Raw genomic sequence first — 18,778 nt, forward strand, 5'->3', positions numbered from 1 at the left:
AACTAAATTTTTGGAGCAACACGATGCTGTAAACTCTTGAACACATGGGTTCTTGAACTTTCATCAGCCATCAAACCAGCATTCAGATTTGAAAGATAAACAAGAGGACGAACCAACGGACAGTCCCATTACAATTTGCCTCCCTTTGGAGGCATAAAAATAACAAGAACACAGGTATACAGTAATATACATATTTTTTATTTTATTTTTCTATTTTATCTTTTTAAGTTTTGAATCATTAACAGCTAACAATTCATGATATAAGAGATGAGTATGATACAATGTCAAATTTCAACATGTAAGTCTATAAGTCAACATGCCTCTAGTGTATGTAAATGGACATAAATGACAAATCAATAAAACTCCATGAAATTTACATTTCAATGTGCAACTGAGAACATTCTGAAATAGTTATGATTGTGCGATGACATTATTTTTTTATCTTATATGCCTATTATGGTTTATGACATTATAATTACAGTATGTTAAAACATGTATGCTTATGAATTTTGGAATACTTCAGATATCCATTAAAAATGATATTCAATCATGATTTTTATCATAGAAGATTCATAATAATAATATAAAAACAGTCCAGCTGAAATAGTGCTCAAATGCATTTTTTTTCAATTTAAGAAAACTTAAATACCAAAAATTATAACATTACAATTTATAATCATTTTAAAAAATTAATGCATATGACTGTTTCATCTCAATTTCAACTAAAACTACCAACACAATGGAAAACCTGAAATCTCATTTAAAGGCACATGGTTTAATAACAACCCAACAAACTAAACTCCAGTGAATCAACAAGTGGGAAATGATAAATAATGACAATGCCGTAAAAATTGGACCCCTATTTGACCTGACTACAGTTGCCCTAAGAAGCTCTACATGCTGTTCTGCTAATGTGATAAATATGATTGAGTGCAGGGGTATATGGTTGATTCGGTGCAGTTACCATTTTGATCTGGTCCAACCCCGCCTAATTTTGTGTTATGGATAAGTTTTGTTGAATAAATTGTGTAAATTTAGCATGGAATTTCAGTTCATATTGCTAAAAAGTACTTATTAAGTTCAGACATTTCTCCATCTTTTGGTACATATATTTTCTTGAATAAATGAAATATTTACTCATTTATCCCATATGCGTGGTGTTTTATTAATATAAATCCAATTTTGTGGCAGTAAATACTATTGAAAACAAAAATATGATGTATCGTTCTTCTTATTTAAAAACAAATTTAAACATTTGGAGTACTAAGGCCGAATTGGACCTTGCCAAATTTGTCATTGGGTCGAAATATACCATACTGTAATGGTCTTAAACTTGGATAAAATGATCCTGATTGGGGTGCATGTGTGTCATCTATAAGATGAAGATATTACAAAATTTGAATTATGGATTTTTTTATGTATTTCCAGAATCATAAACAGCTAAAGAATGTACATATTTTATGGACATATCTATGTATATATATTTTTCATATTTAATACCAAACATGTCAAGTCTGATAAAAATCTACATAATACACATCTTCATTTATTGATTGATAATGAACAATACAAATATATTTAACATTTGCATGAAAACTTTGTTTACAAAATTGATTTATTTCTGTTTTGGACTTGCAGACTTGAATTGTTGCACATACATGTACAACTTGACAATATTAATGGCATATTGTTTAATTTTTTACACCAAGTGTATGAGTATGGTAATACTGAAGAATAAATATCTACACACTACTATCATAACTACAAACATTTGAGATTTTCATTTCCTATTATGCTTTATGAAACCTTTCATGTAAAGTGTTGAACCAAACACTGCTATACACACTGAATTATGTCAAAGTCAATATACCGTATTATATCATGTATAGGACGCTAGCATAGATAGGACGCAGGCAAAAAAATAGTTGAGAAAACGGGTAAAACCCCTTAATATATAAGATAGGACGCAGCGGAAAAATGTTAAAATCGGAGCCGAAAAATTGAGGTTGGTAAAGTATTTATAACATATATTGAAGTAAAAAACAAACAAAAAATTGTATATTAGGCATATTTCGATAACTTTCTTGTGTATTTCGATAATTATCGTCGTATTTTGGTAATTTAGCGTACATAACAAAGATATATGTCTTGACATTTTGAGAACATTCACGCATATTATAAGACTTATACAAATGCCGTAATAGTCCCAACTGAGAGTCAACCGTTGCAACCGTTGCAATAGTCCCGACATGCCTTCTGAATGACAGTCAACCGTTGCACCCGTTGCAATCGCAACAAAACTGTATTGTCAGAACTGAGGATTGTTTTGATAAGGCTTGTCGCTGCGCGGATTAAAGCATGTAGGCATAATTAATGCGTGTCGGTAATTAGTCTTGCCAGCGGAAGGCACGTCAGGTAAAGTGCGAACAAACAACCATTTTTCTTATGACAGACAGCGGGTGTTTTTCACACCTTCGCACATTTGAAAAGATTTGATATTGACAATTATGCTACTTTGCGTTATGCACATTCCTTTATTATTTTTTTAAAACAGTAACATGCAACAAAATGTTTTGTATAATATCGAAACATTAAAATCATGAACAACGATTAATTGATATTAACCTCCTTTCCCGATTTTCCGTTGCCGTTATAACTCAATCCAGTTAAAATGCTGACTCACATCGAGTTTTTGTGAGTAGCGTCCCTTTTATAAAAAAGTAAACACTCGTATTTTTTTTTCAATTTATTTCTCAATAAATCATTTTAAAGTAAACATTCAATATATTTCTGCGTGTGTTAACTTGCGTGATTTTACCTATGTCAGTTGTTCTCTTCGGTGACGCAGTACAGATACTTACTATTACCGCGTTCTTCCCCGGTCCAATATTTTCGACCCAATATTTTCGACCCGAAATGGACTTGGAAAAAACAGATGCAATTCTAATAGCATAGAAAGGACGCAGGCACTTTTTAAGACGAGAATTGGGGGTAAAAAAGTGCGTCCTATGCATGATATAATACGGTACCCATCCTAATAGAAGAGCTAACCAAATGTTGCATTTTAAAAGATTATTCAATTCTTGACTTTAATAGGTTAACTTACCTTAAAAAAAAATGTATAATTACCCAGGGCACATTTTCTAAAGACTACATTGTACATGTATATGTTTCAATTGGCAAGATAAGATCAATTCTAAGTCAACATAGTTAAGACAAACATAGTTAAGATTGACTAGAGATCAGTAATAAATTATGCTTGACTTTGTTTGACGTTCGTTATAATAAAATGAACACCATCGTAGAAGAGTTGAATACATTGTACAGATATAAATAGCATGCTATACTTTTTCCGTATAGATCTATATTTTACATGTATGTACATAAATATATTACTTACTAGTATCTTAACAGTTTATATGATTCCATTTCTAAATTGTAAAAAACTGAATGATGTTTAAAACAAAAGACGGAAAAGTGACAGCAATAAATGACTAAGAAGTTTTAATTAAGCAGCTACCTAGCCTAGAAAGCAGACTTAAATTCCATGACAGTGCTACATGAAGTTTGAAGCAACGACGTTATGAATGAATCCATGTTGTTATATAAATACTGATTATAGATCGTTACTTTTGAAACTTGAAAGCACATGAAAAGGTGACGCTGTCAGCAAAATTTAGTCCCATAGAGGAATTCCAATAGTTCAAATAGTTCATTGAAGAAAGTCATAGTGAGAACTGGACTTCTAATAATCATTATTTTGTACAGGTTACTGTTACTGAGACAGAATTAAATTTGTAGATTCATTTGATTATACTATTATCTACCAATCTTTGGTTATATACTTAACTAATGTTAAACATACCATTATATATTCGAGATCACCCTTTACTTAAAACACCTCCATGTATATACACACATTTTAAAACCAAACTATTTTAGCACATTGATCAATTAAAAAAATTATGTACATATTTTTTCCCCCTTGTGAAGTTTTTAAGATTTTAAGTTTTTTTATACAATAATATCTATGTATGACCCTCATTAGTCATAATAATCTTCATTGATTTTTTGTCTCTGATTTTGAGCCCAGCTTCATTGTATGAGCACTATTGGTCACCCAGGAACCAAATTGTAGATCCATTCTATAACAACAGTACAATATCACTTCCAATATCACACATTTGGATACTTCCTCATTTGAGAGGTGGTTGGGGCATTTATATACATTATGTCCAGTTATATAGCCACCATTGCCTGAGTATAAGTCCATTTTTAATGGCCAATTACATTTGACTGCAACTGACCTATTTTGTCAAATTCACAGACAACTAGCCACATACGAACAACAAGCCCAATTTAGTATACACCAGACCTGATGAATATATTCAGGATCTATTGACAATCATGTGAATGTCATTTTTCATTTTTACCCCCACATGTCTACAATCAACAGTCCTTCATCTTCCTCTTCTCAACCTCAACACGCTTCACGATGTTGACTCATCCCCGACCACAGACGCTCTTTTCTGGCGCTCCGTTTCCAGCCGAAGTTCCTTCATTCTCTGCAGTATGAGGCGTTTCATGACCTTGTACTTGTAGCGCAGCTGGGCCATATACTCGTCCTGTTCCCGGTCTAACACGCGCAGGAAATTGTTTAACTCTGGTACACAGAACGCTTCCCACTGAAAAATTGAATAAACACATTTGTGATTTTGAAAAGAAATTCTCTTCAAACCAGAGACTCATTTTGACACTAAATTCTCCCCTGTTTTGTACAGTAACTGAAAATACATCTGCTTTACTAATGTAGTCATGTTGTCATCTTTAAACTGTTTTTTATTAACATTTTAGTTAACTGTGTAAAATTCACATTTTACATTACTGCATATTTTATGTTTTTTTTACAGTACAAAACATTAGATCGTTAATCACTAAAGTAATTTTACTGCAGCAGCATTATATTCAACCACATAAATCTTTTCTCCTCTTTCAGTAAAATATTAATATTTCAGTGAATTAAAGTAAAAATGATGGTACAGGATGGTACAACAATACACAAATTTTTTACCAAACAAATTATCAGAAATTTCCCAACAACAAACATGCACTTTTGTTGTCACAGTGGTCAGAAATTGGCTCAAGGAGATAAAAATTTGATAAGCATACAGTGGTGAATTTTCTACATTCTGTACCCTATGCGTTGGATTGTACAGGATCAGATAAGTATTCAAACAGTAAGCTACAATCTCCTTACAAGGTGCCCTGGGTTTTGATAAAGATACAAACTTTCCACTAGATTTAACAATTAAAGGTAATTAACAGATACCAAGCATGCCTTAAAAATCACAAAAACTGGGCAACATCAAAGAGAAAAAGTAGTTTATCTACATACAACTGTTAAGAAAACCAGACCACTCTAAAGTACTTTCTCTGTCAATTATTTGGTGATAAACCAGCATTTGCCAATTAGTGTAAAAGCCTATTATAGAATTAGATAAGCCACAAACTTAAGTTCTGTGAAGTCTCTTAACACCTTCAATGCCTGTTTTTCTTTTTCTACATTCTATTTAAGTTCAGCTTTTCTGGACTTGTAAATCAAACTGTTTGAAACATTTCTCCAAAACTAAGTGCTTGAACAGGTGTACAGTTTTAAGTCATCATATGAATATATATTGAAGCAATGGTTGTCATGTTAGCACGTGATTGGAGCACTCACTTCACACCAAGACATCCAGGGTTGGAGTTTTGGTTTGGCCATTTTTTTGATTGGTAGGTGGTAACCAAGTTGGGTTTTCAACGGGTTCTCTTTTTCCAAACCCATAACACAAGACCACACTCATGCATATCGTCATGCCAACATAATTTTAATGTTATGATTTATATAACGTTGTAATAATTTGTTTCACAACCATTGAAAAATAATTAAATTGATAAAGAAATGATAGTGAACAACAATTAGAGTGATTTATACTTATTTCCCTTACATCTATTTCTCCGGTCTCATTTTCTTGCAGAACCAGTCTGTGATTGTGGATGTTTTCAAACTCCCAGCTGAGACAGATTGCAAGAGGGGACTCGATATCCTTGACTCGCCGGATACGCGCTGGAAAATATACATTTTTTCACAATTTAAACTGTTTAGCAGTTTAAATGTACAATACCAATAAGTTATAAATATGATGAAGGTGGAATCCCTTACTTAAAAACTTATACTTATTTCTTTGAGCTCCATTGTGATGAAAGCTGATAGCATAAACAGTCACTCTCGAGTCTGTTTACTTGGTTGAAACAAGTACTGACATCCATTTTGAGAGGCTGTGAGAATGCACCCCTGGTGGGAATTGAGCCCACAACCTTTTGGGTGAGAGGCGGACACCATTATTGCACTAGACCACTCTAACCCTGATTACTCGTAACAACGTGAAGCACAAAGATGCCCAGGATATTCCATTACCAAGACATTACATTTTATTGCTTCACCTAGGGATAAAACAATGATTGAATGTTGTTGAAAATCAATTGTTTGTATCTGAAGTCTGCTAGAATGAATTAAGATTTTCTGCTTACAATAACTTACATTTTTTTAACATTGAAGATGGATGTTAAAAAGTGAATTTCATAATAATTATAATTAGCTTTCTGTCCAAGACATTCAAGTCATTTACAACAATAAGGCTGATCATAGTGTGCCGAACAATTTGGAATTTCCCTTTTAAATACATTTGCGTATAGACAACTTTTGTTAAACAAATATTTCCCTTTCAAGATTAATCAGTTTCGATTAGGAAATTGATGATTGATCGAAATTGCCTTTCTGATTTTTTCCTATAATTGATATGGTATCTGTCCTATTTCTATAATTTCCTTATCCATCCCTAGCGTTGATAATAGGCCAAGCAATTCTACACTGAAACACACTTAATGCATTCACAATATCTCATTTAAATCTCATTGAATTTCAGTATTACAATAATTCAAGAAAACCAAAACGTAACGATCCATCAACGTCTCTGTGGCCTAGTGGTTACGCGTCCGCCTACGGAGCGGGAGGTCGTGGGTTCGATCCCTGGCCGCGTCATACCAAAATACGTTAAAAATTGGTACAAGTAGCTCCCTTGCCTGACCCCGTTGGAAATAAGTGCTTGCACTTTCACAGGTTATCCTTGACCGCAAGGTCTAAAGAAATACATACATACAATGACATACTGAAGAAATTGTGCATAACATTCAAATTCATAGATTTACACTGCCCTAGTATGATGTGATTGTACAAGCGGGACATTGGCCAAGTATGATGTGATTGGACAAGCGCGACATTGGCCAAGTGTGATGTGATTGTACAAGGGCGATACTGGCCAAGTATGATGTGATTGGACAAGCGGTACATTGGCCAAGTGTGATGTGATTGGACAAGACCGACATTGGCCAAGTGTGATGTGATTGTACAAGCGCTACATTAGCCAAGTGTGATGTGATTGTACAAGCGCGCCATTGGCCAAGTGTGATGTGATTGTACAAGCGCTACATTGGCCAAGTGTGATGTGATTGGACAAGTGCGCCATTGGCCAAGTGTGATATGATTGTACAAGCGCTACATTGGCCAAGTGTGATGTGATTGTACAAGCGCTACATTAGCCAAGTGTGATGTGATTGTACAAGCGCTACATTAGCCAAGTGTGATGTGATTGTACAAGCGCGCCATTGGCCAAGTGTGATGTGATTGGACAAGCGCGCCATTGGCCAAGTGTGATGTGATTGTACAAGCGCTACATTAGCCAAGTGTGATGTGATTGTACAAGCGCGCCATTGGCCAAGTGTGATGTGATTGTACAAGCGCTACATTAGCCAAGTGTGATGTGATTGTACAAGCGCTACATTAGCCAAGTGTGATGTGATTGTACAAGCGCGCCATTGGCCAAGTGTGATGTGATTGTACAAGCGCTACATTGGCCAAGTGTGATGTGATTGTACAAGCGCAATACTGGTCAAGTATGATTGGACAAGCGCGACACTGGTCAAGTATGATGTGATTGGACAAGTGCGACATTGGCCAAGTGTGATGTGATTGTACAAGCGCGCCATTGGCCAAGTGTGATGTGATTGGACAAGCGCAACACTGGCCACTTGTGATTTGATTGTACAAGCGCAATACTGGTCAAGTATGATGTGCGACATTGGCCGAGTGTGATGTGATTGGACAAGCGGGACATTGGCAAGTGTGATGTGATTGGACAAGAGAAACATTGGCCAAGTGTGATGTGAATGGACAAGCGCGCATTGGCCAAGTGTGATGTGAATGGTCAAGCGCGACATTGGTCAAGTGTGATGTCATTCGACAAAATGAACATTGGCCAGGAGTGATGTGATTGGACAAGCGTGACATTGGCCAAGTGTGATGTGAATGGGCGAGCAAAATATTGGCCGAGTTTGTTGTTTGATGTGATTGGATAAGCACAACATTGGCAAAGAGTAATATGATTGTGCAAGCAGGACATTGGCCAAGTGTGATGCGATTGGACAAGCACCACCTTGGCCAAGTGTTCTGTTGGTCAATGGCTAGCATTTTCAAGAAATTTGGGACCCAGTGTTCATACTGCATGAAGGCATGAAAATTAGGAATATATTTTCCACATTCCTCCTTACCTATTTTGTTGTTTTTGAGTTCCTGCTCGTAGAGTGCAAACTTCCTGGGATGGTCGAGGATGTGGAACTTCTTCAACAGCAAACTGATCACCTCCTTCGTCGACTGGGTACTGAAGGGAAACGAGGAATACCATTAATGTGGGTGAATTTTAATAGCTCATTAAACAAGAGCTCCACAAGTGCATCCCAAAGCTGGTCTGTTATTCTCTGTCACCCAAGGCTCATTGCTCAACCTATATAGTGACCACAGTGAAGAAACTTTCTCATGGGTTTATCTTATGTGTTTATTTCATGTGTTTCATCAATATGGAAACCAAATAGGGATAAACAGTTTTGTCGAAAATTGATAGTTTGGTGTCACTGATTATTGATTATTGCCATGAGGCTGTGTGTTTTAAAAATAGAAGTGTACAGAAGAACATTGGTACTAGTTAATAAATATTAATTGATAGTATTTTATCTGGTGGTTTCATCAAAGTCAGAACTAACAACTGTAAAGTTATTTTCAAAGTAAATATGACACAATGTTAGACTTTTAACTATCAATTCATGTTTGTTTATTGCTTAGTACAGCTGTTTTACACATAAATGCAGATTACAATTAGTTTATACAACTCTCTTTTAAGCAAGCATTTTTGTGAATTTTTAATTTTGACTGCTTAATCAATGGGTTGTCCGATAACTTCTGATGATCCATTGTGATTTTGGACTGATTTTCAATCCCTGGCACCAATTCATCTTAATATCTTCAATAACTTTGAAGGTATGGCATGGGGTTCGTGTTTTTTAATGACTCCACCACAGCCTTAACAACATCAATCCTATGACAATACTGTAGGGTACATTATTTTTTCATTTAAAACAATGACAAGCTAACTAGCTGAAACTACTTAAACCATAAATGAAACAAGCAATAACAGAAGATTAATTAAGTAATTCATTAGAGCAGGTGTAACAAGGGATTAATCTTGGACTGATTGCCTCGGACTGTAGGCTCGCTACTCAAGGAGAAACTGTTCACTTAGGCCTAAAAAAAAATAATGTCTGTTTCCTGTAACCCGACCGACCGTATTTTTTTACCGCCGACCGCATATTTTTTATGCCCAAAAATTCGAAAGGTCAGATTTTAGCGATCTATGGCCTGTGGTATTACAACGATAATTTAGTCATGTCGTTACAAACGTTTCCGGTTTGACATTTGTAGTATGCGTCAGTTTTGACCCGGGATATTTCGGTGTGAGAGTCGGTATCATCTGAAAGGAGCCTCAATGCATGATCTGAATGTTTGTTTAACCCGCAAGAGCAATTAACACCCGAAGTGACAAGTGATTATCGATCTCGAATCTGATCGGTAACCGTGTCAATTAGCAGCACTCAAACTCAATGACGTAATATTAACTCCGCCCAATATGCAAGTTAACGGATACCTTCTGCATTTTCGCTAAGTGCGATGGTATTGAAAAACAAGAGGCACATCAGTGCCTGTGCTCCACTGGCCAAAAGGTTCAAGCAAAGACCACCTAACGAACATTTTCGTCAAGTTTCATAGAAATACAATCATCAATTTTTGAGGAGAAGTTATTTAAAAACTTTTTTTACTTTAATAGCTCTGGCTGCCATGTTGTGCAGTGGACCGAAATGATTTGGGCAATTTGAGTAAAGGAGCACCAAACAAACATTTCTGTCAAGTTTTATCAAAAAAGGTCATCGGTTTCGACAACAAGTCGTATAAAGTTTTTTTTATTTTTTAGCTCTGGCAGCCATGGTGTGCAGTGGACACTGTTTGGGCTATTTTGGTTAAGGACTACCCAAGTAACATTTCTGTCAAGTTTCATTGCAATACGATCATCGGTTTCTGAGGAGAAGTCGTTTAAAGGTTTTTCTATTTTTACCTCTGGGGGCCATCTTGTGCAGTGGACCGAAACCATTGAAGCAAATTTGATAAAGGACCATCCAAGGAACATTTCTGTTAAGTTTCATCAAAATCTGATCATCGGTTTCTGAGAAGATGTTCTTTAAAGGTTTTTCTATTTTTTTGCCCTGGCAGCCATGTTGTGCAGCGGACCGGAATCATTTGAGCAATTTTGGTTAAGGACCACCCAAGGAACAATTCTGTCAAGTTTCATCAAAATCTGCCTATCCGTTTCAGAGGAGATGTCGTTTAAAGATTTTGCTATTTTTAGCTGTGGCGGCCATATTGTGCAATGGACCAGAACCATTTGAGCAATTTTAATAAAGGACCACCCAAGGAACATTACTGTCAAGTTTCATCAAAATCTGCCGAACCGTTTCAGAGGAGATGTCGTTTAAAGATTTTGCTATTTTTAGCTCTGGCGGCCATATTGTGCAATGGACCGGAACCATTTGAGCAATTTTGGTAAAGGACCACCAAAGGAACATTCCTGTGAAGTTTTGTCAAAATCCGCGGAGATGTCGTTTAAAGTAAAAGTTTACGCACGCACGCACGCACGCACTCACGACGGACAATCTGTGACGACATAAGCTCCATGGCCTTCGGCCAGTGGAGCTAACAACAATGCTAAGATATATTTTGTTCATTTATTTTAAGTTGTTTTATTAAATCTCGGTTAATTAAAAAAATATTCTTATAAGTTTTTAATGAGTTAACAGAAAAATAACCTTTTTTCGTAGCGCATGGTCTAAAAAGCGCGGGAAACAGGTGTTTTTCAAGAATTTCTACCAACTAGTTACTGAGAAATGGCTGTAAATGAGAGTTTTTCAAAAAAATCAAGGGCAATAACTCCAAGTACAATTGACCAATCCAAAAAAAAATGAACAGGCATCATCCCAGTATAGTAATTCATATTTATTTTAAGTTTCATGAAATTCCGCCAGCTAGTGACTGAGAAATGGCTGTGAATGTGCATTTTTCAAAAAATCAAGGGCAATAACTCCAAGGACAATCGACCAATCAAATTGTATTTTAGACGGGCATCATTCCAGTATAGTGGTTCATATTTATTTTAAGTTTCATGAAATTATATTCATTCATATTATTTCATAGGCGGGGGATAATAACTTGAAAAAATTAATATTACCTGAAATATTTAACAAACGTAAGGTAGGTATCTGCATCAACATATTTTATCCATTGCTTTAAATAAGAAGAAGACAAATGACAAATGATAACTTTCTTCTGTTTGTACTGCAAAGGTTTTTACAAATGAAGGTGATAAATGGGCGGAATGTTACGCGTCAAAATAATGTTTTTATTTCCAAAATAAATAAATATATAGCTGAATCAGTTGGCAAGCAACTATCACCGTTGATAAGATTCTTTTATGAACAAAAGTTGTAAAACATAACAAGGTGATAATCCAGATATCACCAGGTATGAGGGGGGGGGGGGGGGGGGGGAATGTCCCTCATAAATATGGTCTAATTGCTCCATCAGCACTGGAATAAATCTGACAAAAAATGTTCAGAAGCTTGAATCATCCTTGGTTGCCTTGACATTCTGAGAACATGGGTTCTAGACTGAAGTAGCTCTTCTATATTTATACAGTAAATAAAACACCTATGTGTGAAAGCATTTTCGCAAGGAAAGATTGGCAAGATTATGACTCCATGCTTACATTTTCCACCAAAATTTCCCCAGAGTTATGACACTGGATCGCTCATAATGAGTTACTTAGCTGGAATTGTAATGCAATAACCTGACACTTGCTATCTATTTTGTTTGCTATGTTTACTTTGACTTTAGTTTCAGGCACATTTCAGGAAATCAAAGGCTTTTTGGAAAGCAATCAACATGCTCACATCCTACACAATCAAAGCATTCAACAACAAGCTGACCAAAAAATACTGAAGATTTTTTTAATTTCGCACTTCATTTTGCATATTCTATTTTAGCCATTTGTCAGAAACTATTTTTATTAAAGACTAGCACATTATTTCACTTGGTTAGAAATTCACAATATGACCAATTCTTGAAACATTTCAAATATTAAACTGAGCTATCTACAGTATTAATGGCAAAGGACATTAAAATTAAATAGCCAACTACTTTCATTTTGAGACAAAAGTCAAAGCATTTTCAGTGCACAATGGAACAAAAACTAACTCAATATTTCCCTCAGCATGGCCTGAAACTGGTTAGTGGTTACAGTCACAGTATGCAATGACCTGAACCACAAGGTGTTCTGTACCGGAGAATCAGGCATGATAAGCCACTTGCTGGCTCAGTACATCTCTTTCCCCTCTATCTCTGTGCCATATCTACATCTTCTTCAAGTTAAAAGACATCTTACATTGGATTGGTATCCTGATAAACCTCCAATCTGCTTCCGCTCTTTCATGTGAAACTGGGTGAGGCTCAATATTTCTAGTTTTTGTCCAAAATATCACTCATCTGATATCTCTTCTAATAAATAGGACACAATTTAACAACAGCCCAACAGGTAGTTGCCAATGCTCGACTGTTTTTCTTATGCAAAAAACTAAGAGACATAACATAAAATTATATTTAAACAGGGTTATTGAACTAGCTATCATTGTGTAATGTCATAGTGAATAAGGGCTCCAACTTTCATGTTAATATATGTAGCAGTCTTTTGAGGTATGGCCAAATGTTAAAGATTTAGCATGATTATGACACAAAAGCTTCGAAAAATGGGCTAAAAGTGAAGTAGTCCCTTTGTGTGATGCTACAAAGTATTTTGACAAAGTCAATGTTAAAATAGAAATGTGTCCTTATGCCATGTATTACACAGGTTACCCAATAAGCATTTGTCATAAAAGCAAGGGCCATTATTGTGTTCATTCTCCATAAATGTGCAACAAAATTATACAACACAATAAGATCGAATACCTTCCTGAAAGATCTCAAGAGTGTTTGAAGTTTTGAGCTACACAAGTTCAACAAGTAACAATTTTTGCTTATTCCAGAGTCTTGATATTACTATGTGCAGTGGCAAACAAAACCCGAGATGCACAACTTCATCATCTAAACATTCCTCAAAGGTTCATGACTCAACGTAAAATAGTTTTTGAGTTCTGATTGACACAAAAGTCCAGAAATGCCAAATTTTGTTAATTCAAGGGCCATTACTTAGGTTTTACTAAGTGCATTAGAAGGCAAAACCCCGATGGTACCACTTCATCACCCCAACGACCTTCACAACTCTTGGTCATATAGTTTTGGGGTTTTGAACCACACAAGTCCAGAAATGGCCATTACTCTGGTTTTAGAAGAAGCAGCTGCAAAGAAAACCCACGATGCACAACTTCACAACTCCATTACCATTCCCCTTAGGTTGCACGACTCGAGGTAATTTAGTTTTGTAGTTTTGAGAAACACAAGCTGTATAAGATTTACTTACAAACTCATGGACGCACTCATGGAATCACAGACGCAGGGATGGACAAGGGCAAATCTATTATTTAATTTTTTTATTTTTTTTTTGGGGAGGGGGGGGGGGGGGGGGGGGGGGGGCAAAAACAGAGTTGTAGATACAATTATAATTTCTAAATCATAATACATATACTGACGTTTTAACTTCTTAATAAATTCATTGCAGTGAAAGCCCTTGAATTTCATTATTTAAATGTAATTTGGATTAACTGATATCCAACATTTCACCCATATCTTTTGGCAGACGACAACACAATTTATCACGGACAGCCTGTACACAAAAGAGTTAACACTATTTTCATGGTGTATTTTTGCAACCTCTTAAGATAGTCAGGATTGATAGGCATGATGCCCAGCCAGGATGCAAGGTGTTCTATTCATGAAGAACCAATTTATTCTCCCCCCTGATCCACGTTTTTTTTCACATAATATTGTGAATATTTCTTATCTAATTACCAGCATAAGCCAGAGAAAAGAAGCACATTGCCAAAATCTAACATAAATAGGGCTAAGATTAAACTAATTTCCTGTAAAATGGAAAAAAATCAAACAATTCAGTTTTTTGATATGCTTTGGTTTTATATAGCAGATAATGGATTGCCTGTTTTATCATTAAGGAAAAAAATATCATGGTGCCAGTCAACAAGTACAGGTCACGGCCTCCTGTCCACAAGGCCTCAGACTTGATCCCCAGTACATACTTACAATGTAGTGACATTTTCTGGCTGCCTCTTGAAATGTACATCAGTACTGATTTATACTTAGGGAGAAAATGTTCTTGCACCACATTCAATGTTTGATGGCTTTACTTGAGATAGATCCATGTTTTCTCAGCCATATGATTGCAATGCCACTGATCTTATGATATTTTGATAGGAGAAATCAACCTAGATTATGACACGTTGCCAAGGCTTGGGGTGAGTCCTTATAACTGCAAAAACTGCATAGTTGGATAGAGGTTTCAAGCTAGGTTTTTGAAGGTGGGGCATAGGTTTTTGCAGCAGATGCTCAAGTGTTTTACGTCATACCTATGATAATGTTTACAACAATTTTATTAGCAGTGCGAACATAAAAATGAAATTAAGTATGACAAGGAATCATAACTTTTATAAAGACTGCCACATGAAAGTTTTAAAGTGAACAGATTTCACAGAAGCTGACATCATTAAACATCCTATTCCTGTACATAGTTTCAAGTTTTCAGAATTCAATTAACACATTCTATTGTCATAAAATCATTTCCTACCTGAATATCTTATGGACGATCATAATGATTTCCTTAGGTTCTAAATTATGAATATTTTCTGCATACATTTTTCAATTCAGATAAAATTGGACAAGATCAGCACAAATATTTGGACAGAATCTAACCATCTGTCAATTTGTCTGAGAGGTTTGTGATACTGCTAACATTGACAAGACTGAACTGTGTGCAGAACCTCACGTAAGAAGACAGACAAGTTCTACCAGTATATTACTGTTGGCCTGAAGAAAGAAAACCCACCAAGAGTGGTTTGGGTTGTGTGTTCCTTGAGGGTTCATTCAGAAAGTTCCTTAAATCTTTTCTATCACACAGTCAAACCATCGATCATAATGATGACATTTTACAATACAATAATTAAAGACTATAACAAAATTCATTTGTTTCACAAATAATTGAAAACTGAAAAATGAGTTTTAACCACGACTGTCCTGTAAAAGGTCATATGCTTCCTATTTCAACATGATTCAGGCCTACCCCCGCCAATCCCTCGTTATTCAAATGACATTCTATCTATTGTACTGTAAAACATGATTTTTTCAATTACATAAACAATGATACCAAGCCTGAAGGTGTTCAAATGTAACCAGATATGCATGAAAAATGTACAAAAACTTATGCTACAAACTCGATACCAGTCATCGAAAGACATACTCTATACAAACTATCAATTAGAGGTCACTACACCTACACTAAAATGTAAATGTACTGAATACATAAATTGTCAAATATTGTAAGAGGTCACTCCCCTTTAAAACAAAATTAAGGAACAAACTACCACTGCTGGACTAGTTCCATTGACTGTGGAGGAGGGGCGGGGGGGGGGGGGGGGGGGGGGGTTATTGGCCTATTGGTTATCAAGATATTGTTGACTGATCAGAAATCATGAGTGTGAGGAAATATTAGCTCTTAGCATTTTAAGTAGAAATCTATCATCATCACATCCTGGTCCAAATCTCATTTCCATTCCAACTACAGAAGTCTGTATTTATCAAAAATCTGTTATTTTAACTTATTGCAAACCAGGGTTATCAGGGCCTGTTTTGTTGTGCTCATATTTATTATACAATGTTACTCTACATAAAGTAAAAATCTAAATATAAGAAACCAAAAGTGTGCATGCACAAGTGACCATTCATATGCATTAGAATACAGAATAAATCTTAATCAAATATGATGCATTTTATTTCAGCCAATTTGGCAATTCATTTTCCTAATAAAATAACCTTGCTGCAGTTTACACAGAATGGAATTAAATGCACTGTAACCACACATTTTCTGATCTTATCAAGAACCCATTACAGAAACTTAATATGAGGCTTGGTAGCTTTATGCAAATTAACCTTCAGTTTAAGTTGACGTGTCTGATATATTTAAGTTTAAGTCAAATAGCGCACATTTATAATCCTGGTAGTGAAATTATTATAATCCTGGTAGTGAAATTATGACTGTAGAAAACATTGGGAAAAATATTAAGATGACAAATAGTTTCATTCCTAACAGGATACATGACCTTGGGCTTAATAGGGAAAGATATCAACATGCACACCCATAAGTACCTAGTAATGTTTACTCTGGAATACCTAATCTTGAAACAAGTAACTAAAAACTATCAGAAAGTGTTTCCTTACTAAATAACATCAAACTCCTCAACAAATGTCAAAATATGTCAGGCTACTGGTATCAACATGTTTGCCAAGCCCTTAACAAATTGCACCAAAATTAATCATAAATGACAGTACTTCCATGCAACAAAGGCATTTATTCGGTATCTGCTTCATAAATCCATGTCACTACATTAAAGCAAATGCAGATTTCGGTGGTTATATCTTAAATGTCTCTTCTGCATATTAGAACAGGTGACTTAGCAATTGCTGGTGATATAATACGTTCAATTAACCTACATTAAGACCACCTGCAAAGGTTAGATATTTAACAAACATCTTTGATAATAATGTTGCTATTTATTCAACATCAGTCAGTTAGCTGCATGTTTACTTATAACCTAAATATTCATCTTATATTGCATGACTCAGTCATTTTTAAACTAAATAAACCCCGTATTGCAGTAAATTCTCCTGTCATTGTGGAACAGTGCACACCATTGAATATCAGACATGAATCATATCTATTGCATTTTAAATCTATAAGAACATTTTGCCACGCTTTGTTAGCGATAAATTGTCAGTTGTATGAGTTTTAAGTATTTTAAGGAGTACGTAAAGCGGAAGTTCTTAAATTGTTTTTTGAAATATGATTTCAATTTATGCAAGGTTGTGCAATATATCTGTACAAACAGTAAAGGAAACAAAAAAATAGACCGTTACTGTACAGCTAGGAATATAGATAGGACAATAAAACAAATATTTGGCCGATTGTGAATTAAAGTTAACATCATGATCAGCGACATTGTTGTGAACATTTAGATGTGAAATATATGATGATTTGCTTACATATTCAAATATCAACAAGTTCAGATGAAACAGTTGTCTCAAATCTTGTTAGAAATACAGCAGATCGCAAGTGAATCCCTAAAATTTCAGAGCAGTAATATTTTGAAATTTGACAATGTTATTAACTTTGCCAAGTTTAGGCCCCAATTTCCCGAAACATCTTATATAACAGGATTAAGCTAAGCTGACTATTTTTGTTTGGTCATTTTCTTTATTTCTCTCATTCTGAAGAGTATTGAGACGTCATTTTAAAGATAATTGTTAAAGATAACCATTTTTTGCTACTTAAAATTAAGAATGAGCAAGGCATTTGTCTAAATGAAATAAGGGCCTGAAATGCTTTAGAAGTTTCGAGAAATTTGGCTGTGAAAAATCGGCCAAACATTTACAAACTGCTGTAATCTATGGGAGCCTTAATTACCTATGTGCATGTATGGATCGCACAGTGTCCCGCGGCATGTAGAAGGAGATGTTTTGCGTGTTGTGTTCCACTATGTGTTCCTGGGTAAGAACCTCATATATGGACGGGGGGCGTGCCCCAAGGCTCATGCTGATTGGTCGAACCAGATTCAGCACTACCTTGATGAAACCTTGGAATGGCTCTGTCTGACAGTCGCTCGCTTCTTCATCATTGAATGCCCTGTCTGGGTCCAACTGGAAATACATTGTGCTTTAAGTTTATATCAAATAATATCAGTTTGACTGTGATGACAGCTATTTTAGCCGATATCAATCTGTTTCCTGGTTGTCCTTTTAAGAGACCAACAGAGTGCCACTGGTAGAGCTTGAATACTCACCCCTCTTGGGTGAGAGTGGGATACCTATACCTCTCCCACTGTTAAAGCACATTTTTAAGAATATTGTATTAAATCATGTCAATGATCGTGTCAATGCTGGCATTTACTTCATGAACCAAAGACAAACTTGTAATACAATAAGTGTATGTCCTCTGTTTTGAATTGCTAAAACAGTGTTATCTTGTAAGTTTCTGAGTTATGGCAAAGAACAAATATAATAATCATGCCGAAACTAGGTTATGAGAAT

General features: G+C 35.4%; 1 protein-coding gene across 5 annotated transcripts in view; it reads right to left on the bottom strand.

Moving 5' to 3' along the window:
- Positions 1-177: 177 nt before the first annotated feature.
- Positions 178-18,778, bottom strand: part of LOC128217145 (ras association domain-containing protein 1-like) — a 47,010-nt gene continuing 28,409 nt past the window's right edge. For all 5 annotated transcript variants that reach the window (XM_052924070.1, XM_052924072.1, XM_052924071.1 and 2 more), the window contains 4 exons: positions 18,156-18,388; positions 8,647-8,756; positions 5,988-6,106; positions 178-4,685 (listed from right to left, as the gene is read on the bottom strand). In XM_052924070.1, the coding sequence (XP_052780030.1) occupies positions 4,491-4,685; positions 5,988-6,106; positions 8,647-8,756; positions 18,156-18,388 (657 nt within the window). In that variant the 3' untranslated portion in view covers positions 178-4,490. The remainder of the gene's footprint in view (positions 4,686-5,987; positions 6,107-8,646; positions 8,757-18,155; positions 18,389-18,778) is intronic.

This window comes from Mya arenaria, chromosome 14 (assembly GCF_026914265.1).
Source record: "Mya arenaria isolate MELC-2E11 chromosome 14, ASM2691426v1".
Classification (NCBI taxonomy): domain Eukaryota; kingdom Metazoa; phylum Mollusca; class Bivalvia; order Myida; family Myidae; genus Mya; species Mya arenaria.